The sequence below is a fragment of the Mustela nivalis genome (genome assembly GCF_964662115.1).
Source record: "Mustela nivalis genome assembly, chromosome: 4".
Taxonomy (NCBI): Eukaryota; Metazoa; Chordata; class Mammalia; order Carnivora; family Mustelidae; genus Mustela; species Mustela nivalis.
This window is the reverse complement of record NC_139023.1, coordinates 36,683,416-36,697,685: the sequence shown is the minus strand read 5'-3', so window position 1 is coordinate 36,697,685 and position 14,270 is coordinate 36,683,416. Positions and strand designations below refer to the sequence as shown.

The 14,270-nt window shown below is 37.6% G+C and overlaps 1 protein-coding gene across 2 annotated transcripts in view; it reads left to right on the top strand.

The window, feature by feature from the left end:
• The window catches only part of NWD2 (NACHT and WD repeat domain containing 2), a 181,829-nt gene that overhangs the window by 150,524 nt on the left and 17,035 nt on the right, over window positions 1-14,270 (top strand). For both annotated transcript variants that reach the window (XM_082728912.1, XM_082728913.1), the window contains 2 exons: window positions 4,506-4,709; window positions 12,680-12,824. In XM_082728912.1, coding sequence (XP_082585038.1) covers window positions 4,506-4,709; window positions 12,680-12,824 — 349 coding nt within the window. The remainder of the gene's footprint in view (window positions 1-4,505; window positions 4,710-12,679; window positions 12,825-14,270) is intronic.

Genomic DNA, 14,270 nt, shown 5'->3' with positions numbered 1-14,270 from the left:
AATCCAAGGGGCATGCTTTAGAAACTAAGCCATAGATTTGATGATGCTGCCCTAGACTCCAGGACCGGCCTTAGGGCAGAAAGACAAAGAACCAGCCATTAGTTCATTGTGGGTGCAGTGATGATGGTTTTGTGCTAGGACACAGTCTTGTCTCACGAAGACATTACTTTGTCCTCCTTCCTACTCCATACCCCAAATCCAGCCAGTCTTGCCCTATATCTTGGTAGCTGGGTGCATGGTATTCCTGGGCTTTGCTGCTGGCTAGATGGAGAAGTGTCAATTACTAAACTCCATATGTAATGATCTGGCTGTCCACCAGATCCTCCACCCATGGCCAAACTCTGCTGAACGCCTCCAGCGGCTACTGCTTCCAAGTGTTCTTACTCTCTACCTTGCCCGTGCAGGTTTTCTGGATGGCTCTTCCCCACACTAAAACCTCACTCCTCATGACAGACAGTCCTGACTGAACATGCTGATGACCCTTTACCCAGAACTAGCCAACAGGAATAGGATAATCCCCAGTCTGGCTAGAATGGAGGTCATCCCTGCTCATTAACCCAAGTTTAACATGAGAGAGTTCAGAAGAGGAACATTAAAAGTGAGAATAAAATGATGGTTGCCAGAGGAAGGGAGGAGGGAATGGACAAAATGGGTAAAGGGGATTGAGAGGTACAAGCTACCAGCTGGAAAATAAATAAGACACGGGGATACAGTGTACAACATAGGGAATATAGCCCATAATATTCTAACAACTTTTCATGATGACAGATGGTAACCAGCCTTATTGTGGTGACCATTTTGTAATGTATACAAACATTGAGTCACTATGCCGTACAGCTGAAACTAATGCAACATCGTCTGTCAATTATTCCTTGACAAAACAGAAAGTGAGAAACAATTCAAAATAACATAATCTTTGTTGCATACAGCCTGTTGTCAAGAATAGCCCAAAATAAATGCAGATTGAAACTAAATCTGGTACAGTGAGTTGGGGTTAGAATACCCTTATTTCAAAAGAACCCTGGGTAGACCCTCATTTACCATGCTGAAATAATGGAGACGAAGTGGGGCTGTCCCTCCATTCAAGGCCCTTCCAGAGGGCCTTTATGTAGCCAAGGAGGACAAGTAAGTTGTACCTCCCTCCTGCCTGGTCTCTGAGGCTAGTACCGAGGAGACTTGAGCTTGAAAAGGTGAGTGCAGTTAGCCACTGTCAGTGGGAGTGAGCCAGTTAGATGAGATGGATCATGTCCAAGGAGATAAGGCATGGCCCAACCAGGGATGTGTTTAGACAGGACTTATTAAAAGACTATAGGCTTAAATGAAGGTTGCAGATAAGACTAGCCCCTTCCCAAATTGTTACTCTACCTCTTGTGATCTGAAATATTATTTCTGAATACAAGAGGAAGCTTCAGCTAAGAATAGAACAGTCTAGGAGCGCCTGGGTGGTGCAGTTAGTTAAGAACCCAATTCTTGGTTTCAGCTCAGGTCATGATCTCAGGGTACTGAGATGGACCCCACGTCAGGCTCTGTGCTCCATGCAAAATCTGCTTGAGATTCTCTGTTCTGTCCCTCTGCTCCTCCTGTTGATGCTCGCTTGCTCGCTCTCTCTCTCTCCTCCCCCTCCTCCCCTTTCTCTCTAAAATAAATAAATCTTTTTAAAAAAATAATAGAACAGTCTAAAGATTTATTCTCTATTTTCGTTCATTCATTTATTTAACAAACAGGTTTTTGTTTTTTTTTAATTTTCTATGCATCTCAGGCCTCAACCCTTATGGGGCTTACCATCTCGCAATAGAGTTTAGGTTATGAATTTAGCTTGAACACAGATCTACCCTGGACTTTTGTTCTTTCACTTATCTGTATGAGGCAAAAAAAAACACTGTGGATATTACAGCGATAGGTGGTAAACATAGTAAGAAGTGCCCCCCAAGGAAGCCAAACCTCAATTCACTTTCCAATGGGGAACAGAGCTTGAAGCTTATGATAAAGGTGCTAGGCAACGGGACGAAAGGATGAAGGTTCCCACAGATTAAAGAGAAACCTTCCCATGGACACCATAAAGCAAACCAAGCTGTCTTGGATGGCATAGGGTTCCAGTATGTCCTTTCCTTGTTTCTACTAGGCATTGAAGAGTAATTGAAATACCAGATGCTATATAAGGTAATACTTTTATTAGCTTAAACCAGTGGTTCAGCCACCTGGACGACCTGCTAAAGCACCGATTGCTCAGCAAGACCCCCTGAGTTTCTGACTCATGGGTCTGCACTAGGACCTGGGGATTTACAGAACTAGTAAGTCTCAGGTGTTGCTAATGCTGCTGGTCTGAGGACCACGCTTTGAGAACCACAGGCTTAAACAGACTTCTAGAGGAAGCTTGAGAAGTGTTGTTCCACAAAGCAGCATAGACAGCATCACTAGATTTAAAATCTTTCAGTGCCTGTTGTTTCTCTGACTACAAAATAATAATGTGTGCTACAAAAAAAAAGTTTTAATAAAAAAAAGCAATAAATTCAGGGGCGCCTGACTGGCTCAGTCAGTGGAACATGTGACTCTTGGTCTCAGGATGGTGAGTTCAAGTCCCACATTGGGTGTAGAGATCACTAAAAAAATAAATAAACTTTTAAAAAATTTTAAAAACAACCTAAGTAAATGTAAAGCCACCCAAAGATAGCCATCGATGATACTGCTGTGCATCTTATAAATTTTTCTTATGTATATGTTTATATTAATTACATATACAATCTTCTCTTGTGCAGGTATATATATATGTAATATATATATAAAACATTAGAATCATCTTATACATACTATGTAACATACCTTTTCACTTAATAGTATTTTATAAACATCTTCTTTTTTTTAAGATTTTATCTATTTATTTGACAGACAGAGATCACCAGTAGACAGAGAGGTAGGCAGAGAGAGAGAGAGGAGGAAGCAGGCTCCCTGATAAGCAGAGAGTCCGATGTGGGTCTCAATCCCAGGACCCCAGGATTATGACCTGAGCCAAAGGCAGAGGCTTTAAACAACTGAGCCACCCAGGCACCCCTATAAACATCTTATATGATCCAGCAATTGCACTACTAGGTATTTATCCAAAGGATACAAAAATACTGATTGGAAGGGATGCACCCCAATATTTATAGCAGCATTAGCAACAATAGCCAAATTATGAAAAAAGCCCAAATGTCCATCAGCTAGATGAATGGGTAAAGAAGATGGGTACACACACACACCAGAATATTACTCAGCCATAAAAAAGAATGAAATCTTTCCATTTGCATTGACATGGATGGAGCTAGATAGTATTACGATAGACAAAATAAGTCAGTCAGAGAAAGACAAATACCATATGATTTCACTCATAAGTGGAATTTAAGAAACAAAACAAATGAACATAGGGAGAAAAAGGAAAAAATAGAGGCAAACCAGAAAACAGACTCAACTATAAACAACAAACTGATGGAGGGAAGGTGGCGGGGCGATGGGTTAAATGAGTGATGGGGAAGAAAGAGGGCTCTTGTGATGAGCCCTGGGTGTTGTATATAAGTGATAAATCACTAAATTCTACACAGGAAACTAATATTACACTGTATGTTAACTAATTAGAACTTAAATAAAAACCTGAAAAAAATCTTTCTACGTCAATACAGTTCTAGAACACGATTTGCTGTATCCTCTGAATAGAGGTACTATGGTACATTTAAATGTTCCCATTTGCAGGACACTTAGGTTGTTTTGCCAAGTCCTTCCTGTTAAAACGGTATCAGCATAAATATTCTGGTAAATCTTTATGCACGTCCTTAATTATTTTCTAAAGACAATTTCCCAGAAGAAAAATTGCCAAGTCCACAGTTATATAGATTTTGAAGGCTTTTAATACATTCTGCCAGAATACTCTTCAGTGAAATATTGGATCAAATTACACACCCACCAGCACTGTGCGGGGATCTTCTCACACTTTCACATAACACCAAGCATGTTTTCCTTTCCCAGTTTAATAAAAGGAAAGTGATATCTTACCTATATTTTTAGTTACAGGGGGTCCATAGTAGTATCCCATTCAGTGATTTTCTACTTTCATTTGTACCTTCAAAAATCTAACTCATCACAAAGCAATTTTTTTTAGAGTTTACATGTTTGCCCAGCATGCCTTTCATCTTTGTCACGGACTAACGAAAATCTCAGAGTAGAACAACTTTTGTTGTATTTTGTAAACTTTGGGGAAATAAACTTGTTATAAAACTGTATTTTGGATCTGTCCGATGTGATATGCAATCTCTATTTTCATTACATGAATTTATTATAACTACAACATAATTAACTACTTATTAACTAATGCATGGAAAAAAGATATCCACCATGATTAAAAGAGAAAAGTGATAGAACAATGTATCTTGTTTCTATTTACTATTCAATAAATATTAAATTGAACTACACAGTGTGAATACTAAAATGAGTTTTCTTGGTGATACACTAACCTGAACTTTCTTGTGGATACACAGGGACTGTTAGGTGAAAAGTATGGGAACATTCGAATACCTGGAGAAGTTGAAGCCTCAGAGTTTGAAATGATTTTGGATGCTGCCGTAGAGGCAAAGCTGGACACCAAGCTTCTGGAAGAGTGGTACTGTCGCGATGAGAACTCAGTGCCGGCAGCTTATTACCTCAGACCTAAATCGGAAATGCTGAAAAGCAATAAAAATGCAGTGAGTTATCTTTCTCTCCAAAATATGTTCGTGTCTATTACTTTTAGCCATCGGCCATCCACAGAAAAGGCACAGCAGACAGAAAATTACTCTTCCCTGGACCCTACATTTCTTTGTAACAACAAAATCCAAAGCTAAGAAACTTGCCAATTTTTGACTTACCTTTCTTTTTGGCCTCTCAGACTCTCCTTCTGGAGTTATTTCCTTCCTTTGGAAGCTCCACTAATGGAGGTCTATTGGTGATAAACTGTGATAAACTGTGCTTACCTGAAAATACTCTTATTTTTTCCATTTTGCCTATAATATTGCCTACAATATTCTGAATTACTGGAATATGTCATGCTTGCTATATTCGTGAATTCATGTATTCTATCTGTTCTGGAAAGTTCTCAGTTATCATCTCATCAAATAATGTCTTTCCTCTATTCCCTCTGTTCCTTCTTTTTTGTACTGTAACTGAGTTTACACTGGACCATCTCAGTCTGTCCTCCATGTCTTGATTCTCTTCCATATTACCAATTTCCTTAGCTCTCCATGCTGCTGTCCAGAAGACTATTTTAGGTCTTTTCCAATTCAGAATTTTTTTTTCAGCTCTGTCCACTCTGTTCATGCATTAAGCTTTCAACAGTTATATTTTTGATTTGTGAAAGTTTTTGGGAGGAGAGGGCTTTTTCAAATCTGCCTAGCTATTTTTAAAGTCTCTCATTTTTTAATTCAATTATTTTTCCTTTAATATTTCATACATAGTTTATATTCTTGTATCTTATGTAGAATCCTGGAGTGAGGTTGATTCATGCCTTTGCATGATGGAAATCGCATCAATGTCTCCTCTCCAACTTGGTTCCTAACTGTATTTACCATGTATCCCCTCCCTGAAACAGAATAAAGGAGGAAGAGAAAAGGGGTGGGCCTCTTCCTTGCATGGGATTCCTAGAGAGATTGAAAAGAAGGCATAGATATCCATCCCTCTTCCAAAGAGAACATCCTTAATACACCCAGTACCAAGGCATCTCTGAGAGGACAGCTCTGACTTGGCAACAGTTCATTTAATAACCTTGAGTATTTGTCATTCTGATATATAGCATACAGCATTTTCTGCATGCAATATGAAATCATGTCAGGATCCTTAATTTTTCTCCCCCCCCCATGCATTATTCAAAGTATTTATCTGCAAAAATCTGTGTCTATGGCTAGGAATCTTAGGGTAAATCCAAACCATTCCTCAGTTAAATATTCCAGGAGTCTATGTATTGCTGGTAAATGTAGATATCAAAAATCCTAATATCTTAAGAAACCAGGTTTAGACAGTGGTTTGGGAACCCTTGCTTATATGTTACTATTTGGCTTGGGGTGTTCCTGTGTCATTCTAAGATCCTCCAGGGAAATGTAAGTTATTCTCTAAGTCCCACCTGATATTTCTTCATAAGTTATTGTTAAATAAGTGAATGCATGAATAATACCATCACCAAGACTCTATAAGTGTTACTTGTTTGGTTGGTGGTGCTCCCATTTGATTTCCTAGAGAATCAGAAACAAATAAGAGACAATTAAAGACAATTAAGTGGAAACATAAAAGCACCTGTCCTTTAACTTCCTGTTCTCTTTAGAGGATACTAAAGACATCATTTTGTTATGACATTTGTATCAAACCCCAAGAGGGACTTGCTACCCAATCTGCTAGCAGTGCACCATGACCACAAGTTCTCCTGAGGACTCGCCCACTCCAAAACTGCTAGCCTCGGCCCTAAGCTTAAGACAGATTTTGTTAAAGCCATGCACACGCCACATTGTCACCTTGTCCACAGCTGTCAACACACCATGCCCAGCCATTTACCCCCAGCCATCATCTCACACCAGGCCCAGGCATATCTAACCATCATCACACAACTGCCCCCCAGCATCTTGTCCCTAGCCACCCCAGGATGTAGCCCTTAGCACTTTGGAGATCTGGCCTATGACTAGAGGCCCAGCCCAAATTTTGCTAATACCACCACCCCGATCTCAATTTCCCCAGCGGTCTTGCCCCCTAAGAACTGGTCTGTCTGGGTCCCACTAATACCACTGAGGGCAAGCACAGCCCACATCAGACAATGAGACAGTGCAGATGATTGCATTGAAAGGAAAAGTGATTCCAACACAACAGCAGGGCATAAGCAACACAGACAGTATACTCTCCTGAAGGATCAAGTTCTGGTGAACACGGACCACTGCGCTACAGGGGACTCCAGGATCTCTTCTTCATAGAGTCACTACTTTCAAGAGCAGAAGACATAGCTGACTTTCTTCACACAGAGAAACAGACACAAAAATGCAGACAAAATGAGGAGACAAAGAAATTTACCCCAAGTGAAAGAATAGGACAAGGTCCCAACCTTATTTCTAAGTGAAACAGATCTAAGTAATATGCCTGATAGAGGATTTAAAGCAATGACCATAAGGATATTCACTGGAACTGAGAAAAGAGTGGAAGACATAAGTGAAACCTATAACACAGAGATAAGGAATAACATAGCAGATAACATAAAGGGTTCAATAAATGAAATGAGAAACACACTTGATGGAATGAACACCAGGATGGAAGAAGCAGAGGAATGAATTACTGACCTAGAAGACAGACTAATAGAAAGGAATCAAGTCCAACAAAAGAGAAAAAAAAAAGAATTATGCAAAATGAGAATAGACTTAGGGAATTCAGTGATTCCATCAAACCTAATTATCATTCATATAATATGGATCTGAGAAGAAGAAGAGAGAGAAAAGGGGACAGAAAATTTATTTGAAGAACTAGTAGATGAACATTTCCCTAATCTGGAGAAGGAAACAAATCTAGATCCCGGAGACACAGGGAACACCCATCAAAGTCAACAAAAGCATACCCACACTAAGACATGGTGTAATTAAATTGGCAAAATCTAGTGATTAAAAAAAATTTTTTTTAAGCAGCAAGACAAAAGAAATCAGTAACTTACAAGGGAAAACCCACAGAGCTAGCATGAGGTTTTTCAAAAGAAACTTTGCAAGCCAAAGGAAAGTGGCATGATATATTCAAAGTGCTAAATGGGAAAGATCTTCAGATAAGAATATTCTTTCCAGCATGGCTATCATTCATAATAGGAGCGGTAAAGAGTTTCCCAGAAACACACAAACTAAAGGAGTTCATGACCACTAAACCAGCCCTCCATGAAATATTAAAAGGGGCTTTTTGAGTGGAGGAAAGAGACCAAAATTGACAGCATAAAGGTAAGAAAAATAAAAGCAGTAAATGTGAATATTTCTATTAAAAAAATCAGCCAAGGAATTCAACAAAAAAGGATATAAAATATAATACATATACCTAAAATATGGGGAGGACAGGAAAAAAGAATGGGTTCAAACTTAAATGATCATCAATTGAATATAGATTGCTATATGAAATGAGGTTATATACAAACCTAATGGTAACCACAAATCAAAACCACTAATAAATATGCAAGGAATAAAGAGAAGGAAATCCAAATATATCACTGAAGAAAATCAGCAAAACATGAAAAAAGATAAGGAAGGATCAGAGAAACTCTTTAGAAGCAACCACAAAATGCATACTATAATGGTAATAAATACGTATCTATTAATAATTACTTTGAATGTAAATAGACTAAGTGCTCCAATCAAAAGAAAGGTGACAGAATAGATGAAAAACAAGACCCATATGTATGCTGCCTAAAAGAGACTCATTTTAGATCTAAAGACACCTGCAGATTGAAAGTGAAGGGATAGAGAAAGATCTATTATGCAAATGTATGTCAAAAGAAAGCCAGACTAGCGATATTTATATTGGACTTTAAACAAAGACTGTAACAGGAGAAAAAGAAGGTCCCCATGTAATAATAAAAAGGACAATCCAACAAGAAGATATAAGAATTGTAAATACTTATGCACCCAACAGAGAAGCACTCAAACACATAAAATCATTCATAACAAATAAAAGGAACTAATAGATAATAACACAATAATAGTGGGGGACTTTGACACCCCACTTACATCAATGCACAGATCATCTACACAGAAAGTTAACCACAAAACAATGGCTTTGAATGATACACTGGAACAGATGGATTTAACAGATATATTCAGATATTCCATCTTAACACAGCAGAACACACATGCTCTTCATGTGTGAAAATGGAACATTCTCCAGAATAAATCATATACTATCCCACAAAAAAAATTTAAAAATACAAGAATATTGAAGTCATAGCATGCAACTTTTCTGACCACAATGCTATGAAACTTGAAGTCAATTACAAGCAAAAATCTGGAAAGACCACAAATACAAGGAGGTTAAATAGCATGTTACTAAACAATGAATGGATCAATCAGCAAATAAAAGAAGAAATAAAAAATACATAAAAGGGAAGTTTTAACAACATAGTCTACCTCAAGAAACAAGAAAAATCTCAAATAAACAACCTAACTTTACATCTAAAGGAGCTTGAGAAAGAAAAACAAACAAAACCTAAAGCTAGCAGAAGAAAAGAAATAGTAGATAAAGGCAGATAAATTATATAGAAACTAAAAACAAATAAACAAACAAACAAAAACCACACACACACACACACACACACACACACACACACAAATAGAACAGAGTAACGAAACTACGAACTTGTCCTTTGAAAAAACTCAGTAAAATTGATAAACCTCTATCCAGACTTATCAAGAAAAAATAGAGAAAGGACTAAATAAATAAAATCACAAATGAGAGAGAGGAAATAATAACTGATACCACAGAAATATAAACAATTATAAAAGAACATTATGAAAAAATATGTGCCAACAAATTGGATAACCTAGAAGAAATGGATAAATTCTAGAACCATTTAAACTACCAAAACTGAAATGGAAGAAATAGAAAATTTTCAGACTGTTAACCAGCAATGAAATAGAATCCAAAAAAAAAAAAAAAGAAAGAAAGAAAAGAAAAGAAAGGAAAAGAAAAGGAAGGAAGGAAGGAAGGAAGGAAGGAAGGAAGGAAGGAAGGAAGGATAGATAGAAGGGTATCAGAAAACAACAAAAAAAAACTCCCAACAAACAAAAGTCCAGAGCCAGATGGTTTCACAGGGGACCATTTCCAAACATTTAAAGAAGAATTAATACCTATTCTCAAACTATTCCAAAAACTAGAAATAGAAAGAAAACTTCCAAACTTATTCAATGAGGCCACTATTATCCTGATACCAAAACTGGATAAAGACACCACTAAAGGAAAGAACTACCGGCTAATATCACTAATGAACATGGATACAAAAATCCTCAATAAAATAATAGCAAACTGAATTCAACAATACATTAAAAAGATCAGTCACCACAATCAAGTGGGATTCATTCCTGGGTTGCAAGTGTGGTTCAGTATTCACAAATCAATCAACATGATATACCACATTAATAAGAAAAAGGATAGGAACCATATGGTCATTTCAGTAGATACAGAAAAAGCATTTGATAAAGCACAGCATCCATTCATGATAAAAACCCTCAACAAAGTACATTTAAAAGCCGTATATGAAAAACCCATAGCTAATATCACCCTCTATGGGGAAAAAGTGAGGTTTTCCTCTAAGGTGAGAAAAAAGGTAAGATTGTCCACTCTCACTACTTTTATTCAACACAGTACGGAGAGTCCTAGCCACAGCAATCAGACAAGAAAAAGAAATAAAAGGCAAATTAGTAAGGAAAAAATCAAACTTTCACTATTTGCAGATGATGTATTACTATATAGAGAAAACCCGAAAGACTCAACCAGAAAACTGCTAGAACTGGTACATAAATTCAGTAAAGCCACAGGATACAAAATCAATGTACAGAAATCTGTTACATTTCTATAAACCAATAATGAAGAAACAGAAAGAGAAACTAAGAAAAAAATCCCATTTATAATTGCACCAAAAATAATAAGATACCAAGGAATAAACCTAACCAAAGAGGTAGAAGAACTATACTATGAAAACTATAAAGCATTGATGAAAGAAATTGAAGATGACACAAAGAAATGGAAAGACATTCCGTGCTCATGGGTTAACAAATATTGTTAAAATGTCTATGCTATCCAAAGCAACCTACACATTTAATGCAATCCCTATCAAATTACCAATGCGTTTTTTACAGAACTAGAACAAACAATTCTAAAATCTACATAGAACCACAAAATACCCTGAATAACTAAAGCAACATTGAAAAGGAAAAGCAAAGCTGAAGGCATCACAAGTTTGGACTTCAAGTTATATTACAAAGCTATAGTGATCAAAATAGTATGGTACTGGCACAAAACCAGACCCATAAATCAATGGAACAGAATAGAAAATACAGGTATAAACCCAGAACTATATGATCAATTGATTTTCAACAAAGCAGGAAAGAATATCCAGTAGGAAAAGGACAGTCTCTTCAACAAATGGTGTTGGGAAAACTGGACAGCAACATGTAAAAGAAAGAAATGGGACCACTTTCTTACACCATACACAAAAATACATTCAAAATTGATTAAAGACCTAAATGTGAGACCTGAATCCATAAACTCCTTGAAGAAAACATAGGCAATATCCTCTTTGATATCAGTCACAGCAACTCTTTTCTGGGTATGTTCCTGAGGCAAGGGAAACAAAAGGAAAAATAAACTATTTAGGACCATATCAAAATAAAAAGCTTCTGCACAAGAAAGAAAACAATCAATAAAATTAAAAGGCGACCTATGGAATGGGAGAAGATATTTGCAAATGACTTACCAATAAAGGACTGATACCCAACATGTATGAAGAACTTATAAAATTCAAGACCCAAAGAACAAATAATCCAATTAAAAAATGGGCAGTGGACATAAACAGACATTTCTCCAAAGAAGATATACAAATGGTCAACAGACACATGAAAAGATCCTCAGCATCACTCATCATAAGGGAAATGCAAATCAAAACCACAATGAAATATTACCTCACACATGTCAAAATGGCTAAAACCAACAAAACAAGAAACAACAGGTGTTGGCAAGGATGTGGAGAAAGGGAAACCCTTTTGCACTACTGGTAAGAATGCAAAGTAGGGCAGCACACTCTGGAAAACAGTATAGAGGTTCCTTAAAAAAGTTGAAAATAGAACTACTGTATTATCCAGCAATCACACTACTGGATATTTGCCCCCAAAATACAGAATATTAATTCAAAGAGATACTTAAAGAGAAACTTGCATCCCTATTTTTATAGCAGCATTATTTACAATAGCCAAGATATGGAAGCAACCTGAATGTCCATGGATTGATGAATGGATAAAGAGGCTGTGGTACATATAAAATGGAATATTATTTAGCCATAAAAAATGAAATCTTCCCATCTGCAATGACATGGATGGAGCTAGAGATTATTATGCTAAGTGAAATAAGTAAGAGAAAGACAAATACCATACGATTTCAATCATATGTGGAATTTAGGAAACAAACCAAATGAGCAAAGGGAAAAAGAAAGAGGGGGAGGGAATAGGGGAAGGAGAGAGAGAGAGAGACCAAGAAATGGACTCCTAAGTACAGAGAACAAACTGATGGTCACCAGAGGGAGTGGGAGGAAGGGCAAAATAGGGGGTGAGGATTAAAAAGTGTACTTGTGATGAGCACCAGGTATTGTATGGGTGTTCAATCACTATTGTACACCTGAAACTAATACAACTAGCTGGAACTAAAATAAAAAAATTTTTTTAAGGGAAATATATAGTACAACCAAAAGCCCAACAAACAAATTCTGTGTAATTTGGGCAAATTCACATATTACATGGAGATAATTTCTAATGTTCAGGGTTACTGGGGGCACTGGCCTGTGAAACACCTACCATAGTATTGGCACATAGTAGACCTTCAAATAATAATGCTTTTCTTGTGCTTAAATTTTGTCTTTATTTTTTCCTTTGATGATTTTAAGACTAGTGTCTCACTTTTTACATCTTTACAGATGCAGCCTCCTGCCAAAGCTGACAATGAGAAGACCTGGCAAGAGATATCAGATGAGATCAAGAAGATATTTAAGGCTGCCGTAAAACTGTTACACGAAAAGGGGAAAATGAAATATAACCAAGCTAAGAGGTACCTGTTCTCAGGTAATTTTGACACATTGTCCATAAACTAAGGAACAGATAAGTAATAGACACATTCAGTGCTTCCTTTTTATGGGTCTACAAATTTAATTTCATTTACTGCCCGATGAAATTTAATTTTCTAAATATGTTCTTCTCCTCGAGAGGCAAGTGTTCTTTTCTTTTAACCAACAGATAAGCCTTCACTTAATTTGAGGACTTCTCCAGAACACGTGATTTTAAAAACAGAAGTTAGAGGAGCCTGGGTATATTAAACCAGACTCTGTCAGTGTTCTGAGTTCATTCATTTATTCTGTTCACTCATTCATTCAGTCACTCACTCAGCAAACATTTATGGAGAGCCTGCTATGTGCCAGGCACTGGGGATACACCAGTGAACAAGAAAGCAAGGTGTCTCTCTCTCTCAGAACTTATTTTTTAGTGGGGGGGGGGGGGAGAATAAATGATAGGCAAGTAATCAAATAAATGAAGAGGATCGTTTCAGAAAAGTTACGCAATATGAACAAACAAGACAGAGTAAGAGGGGTTAAGGAAGGATGTGGGGTTCCAGGTGTAGAAGGAGTGGGCCATCAGGAGAGAACTTTGAGCTGAATGACAGAAATTGTCAGAGCTGGCTGTGCTCTATCTCGGGCAGAGAATTCCAAGCAGAGGGATTACCAGATTCAAGATCCCTGAGACAGAAATGTGCTTAGTAAGTTCTAGGAGCAGGAAGAAGGTAGCCAGGCCTGGGGAAAGAGAGAGAAAAACATAATAAGAACCTCATGTTTTATTCTGGGTAAGCTGGGAAGCCACTGGAAGTTGAGAAATAAGGAAGTAAGGGAGTGGCAGCATCTAATTTAACCTTAAAATAAAAATCTACGGCCAGAGACTCATCTGTCAGCCTTTCTTAGCCATAGAAAGGAGGCTTTATTTTTTTTTTAATTATTATTTATTTATTTATTTATTAGGGATGCACAGGAAACCGCAGAGCTAAAGGAATGTATCAGTGGTACTTTCTAGGGGACAAAGACTATTGAGTAAAAATAATCAGATACATAACATTTATTTTTAAAATTGATAGTGAAGGGGCACCTGGGTGGCTCAGTAGGTTAAGCATGGACTCTTGATTTCATGATCTCCTCAGGGGGCGGTGCAGGAGGGGCGTGGTGGTGTCGTGAGATCAAGCCCAGCATCACATTGGATTCTGCACTCAGCAAGGAGTCTGCTTAAGAGTCTCTCTCCTGGGTGTCTGGGTGGCTCAGTGGGTTAAAGCCGCTGCCTTCGGCTCAGGTCATGATCCCAGGGTCCTGGGATCGAGGCCCATGTCCGGCTCTCTGCTCAGCAGGGAGCCTGCTTCCTCCTCTCTCTGCCTGCCTCTCTGCCTACTTGTGATCTCTGTCAAATAAATAAATAAAATCTTTAAAAAAAAATTCTCTCTCCTTCCTCTGCCCCTCCCCTGAACCTCTAAAA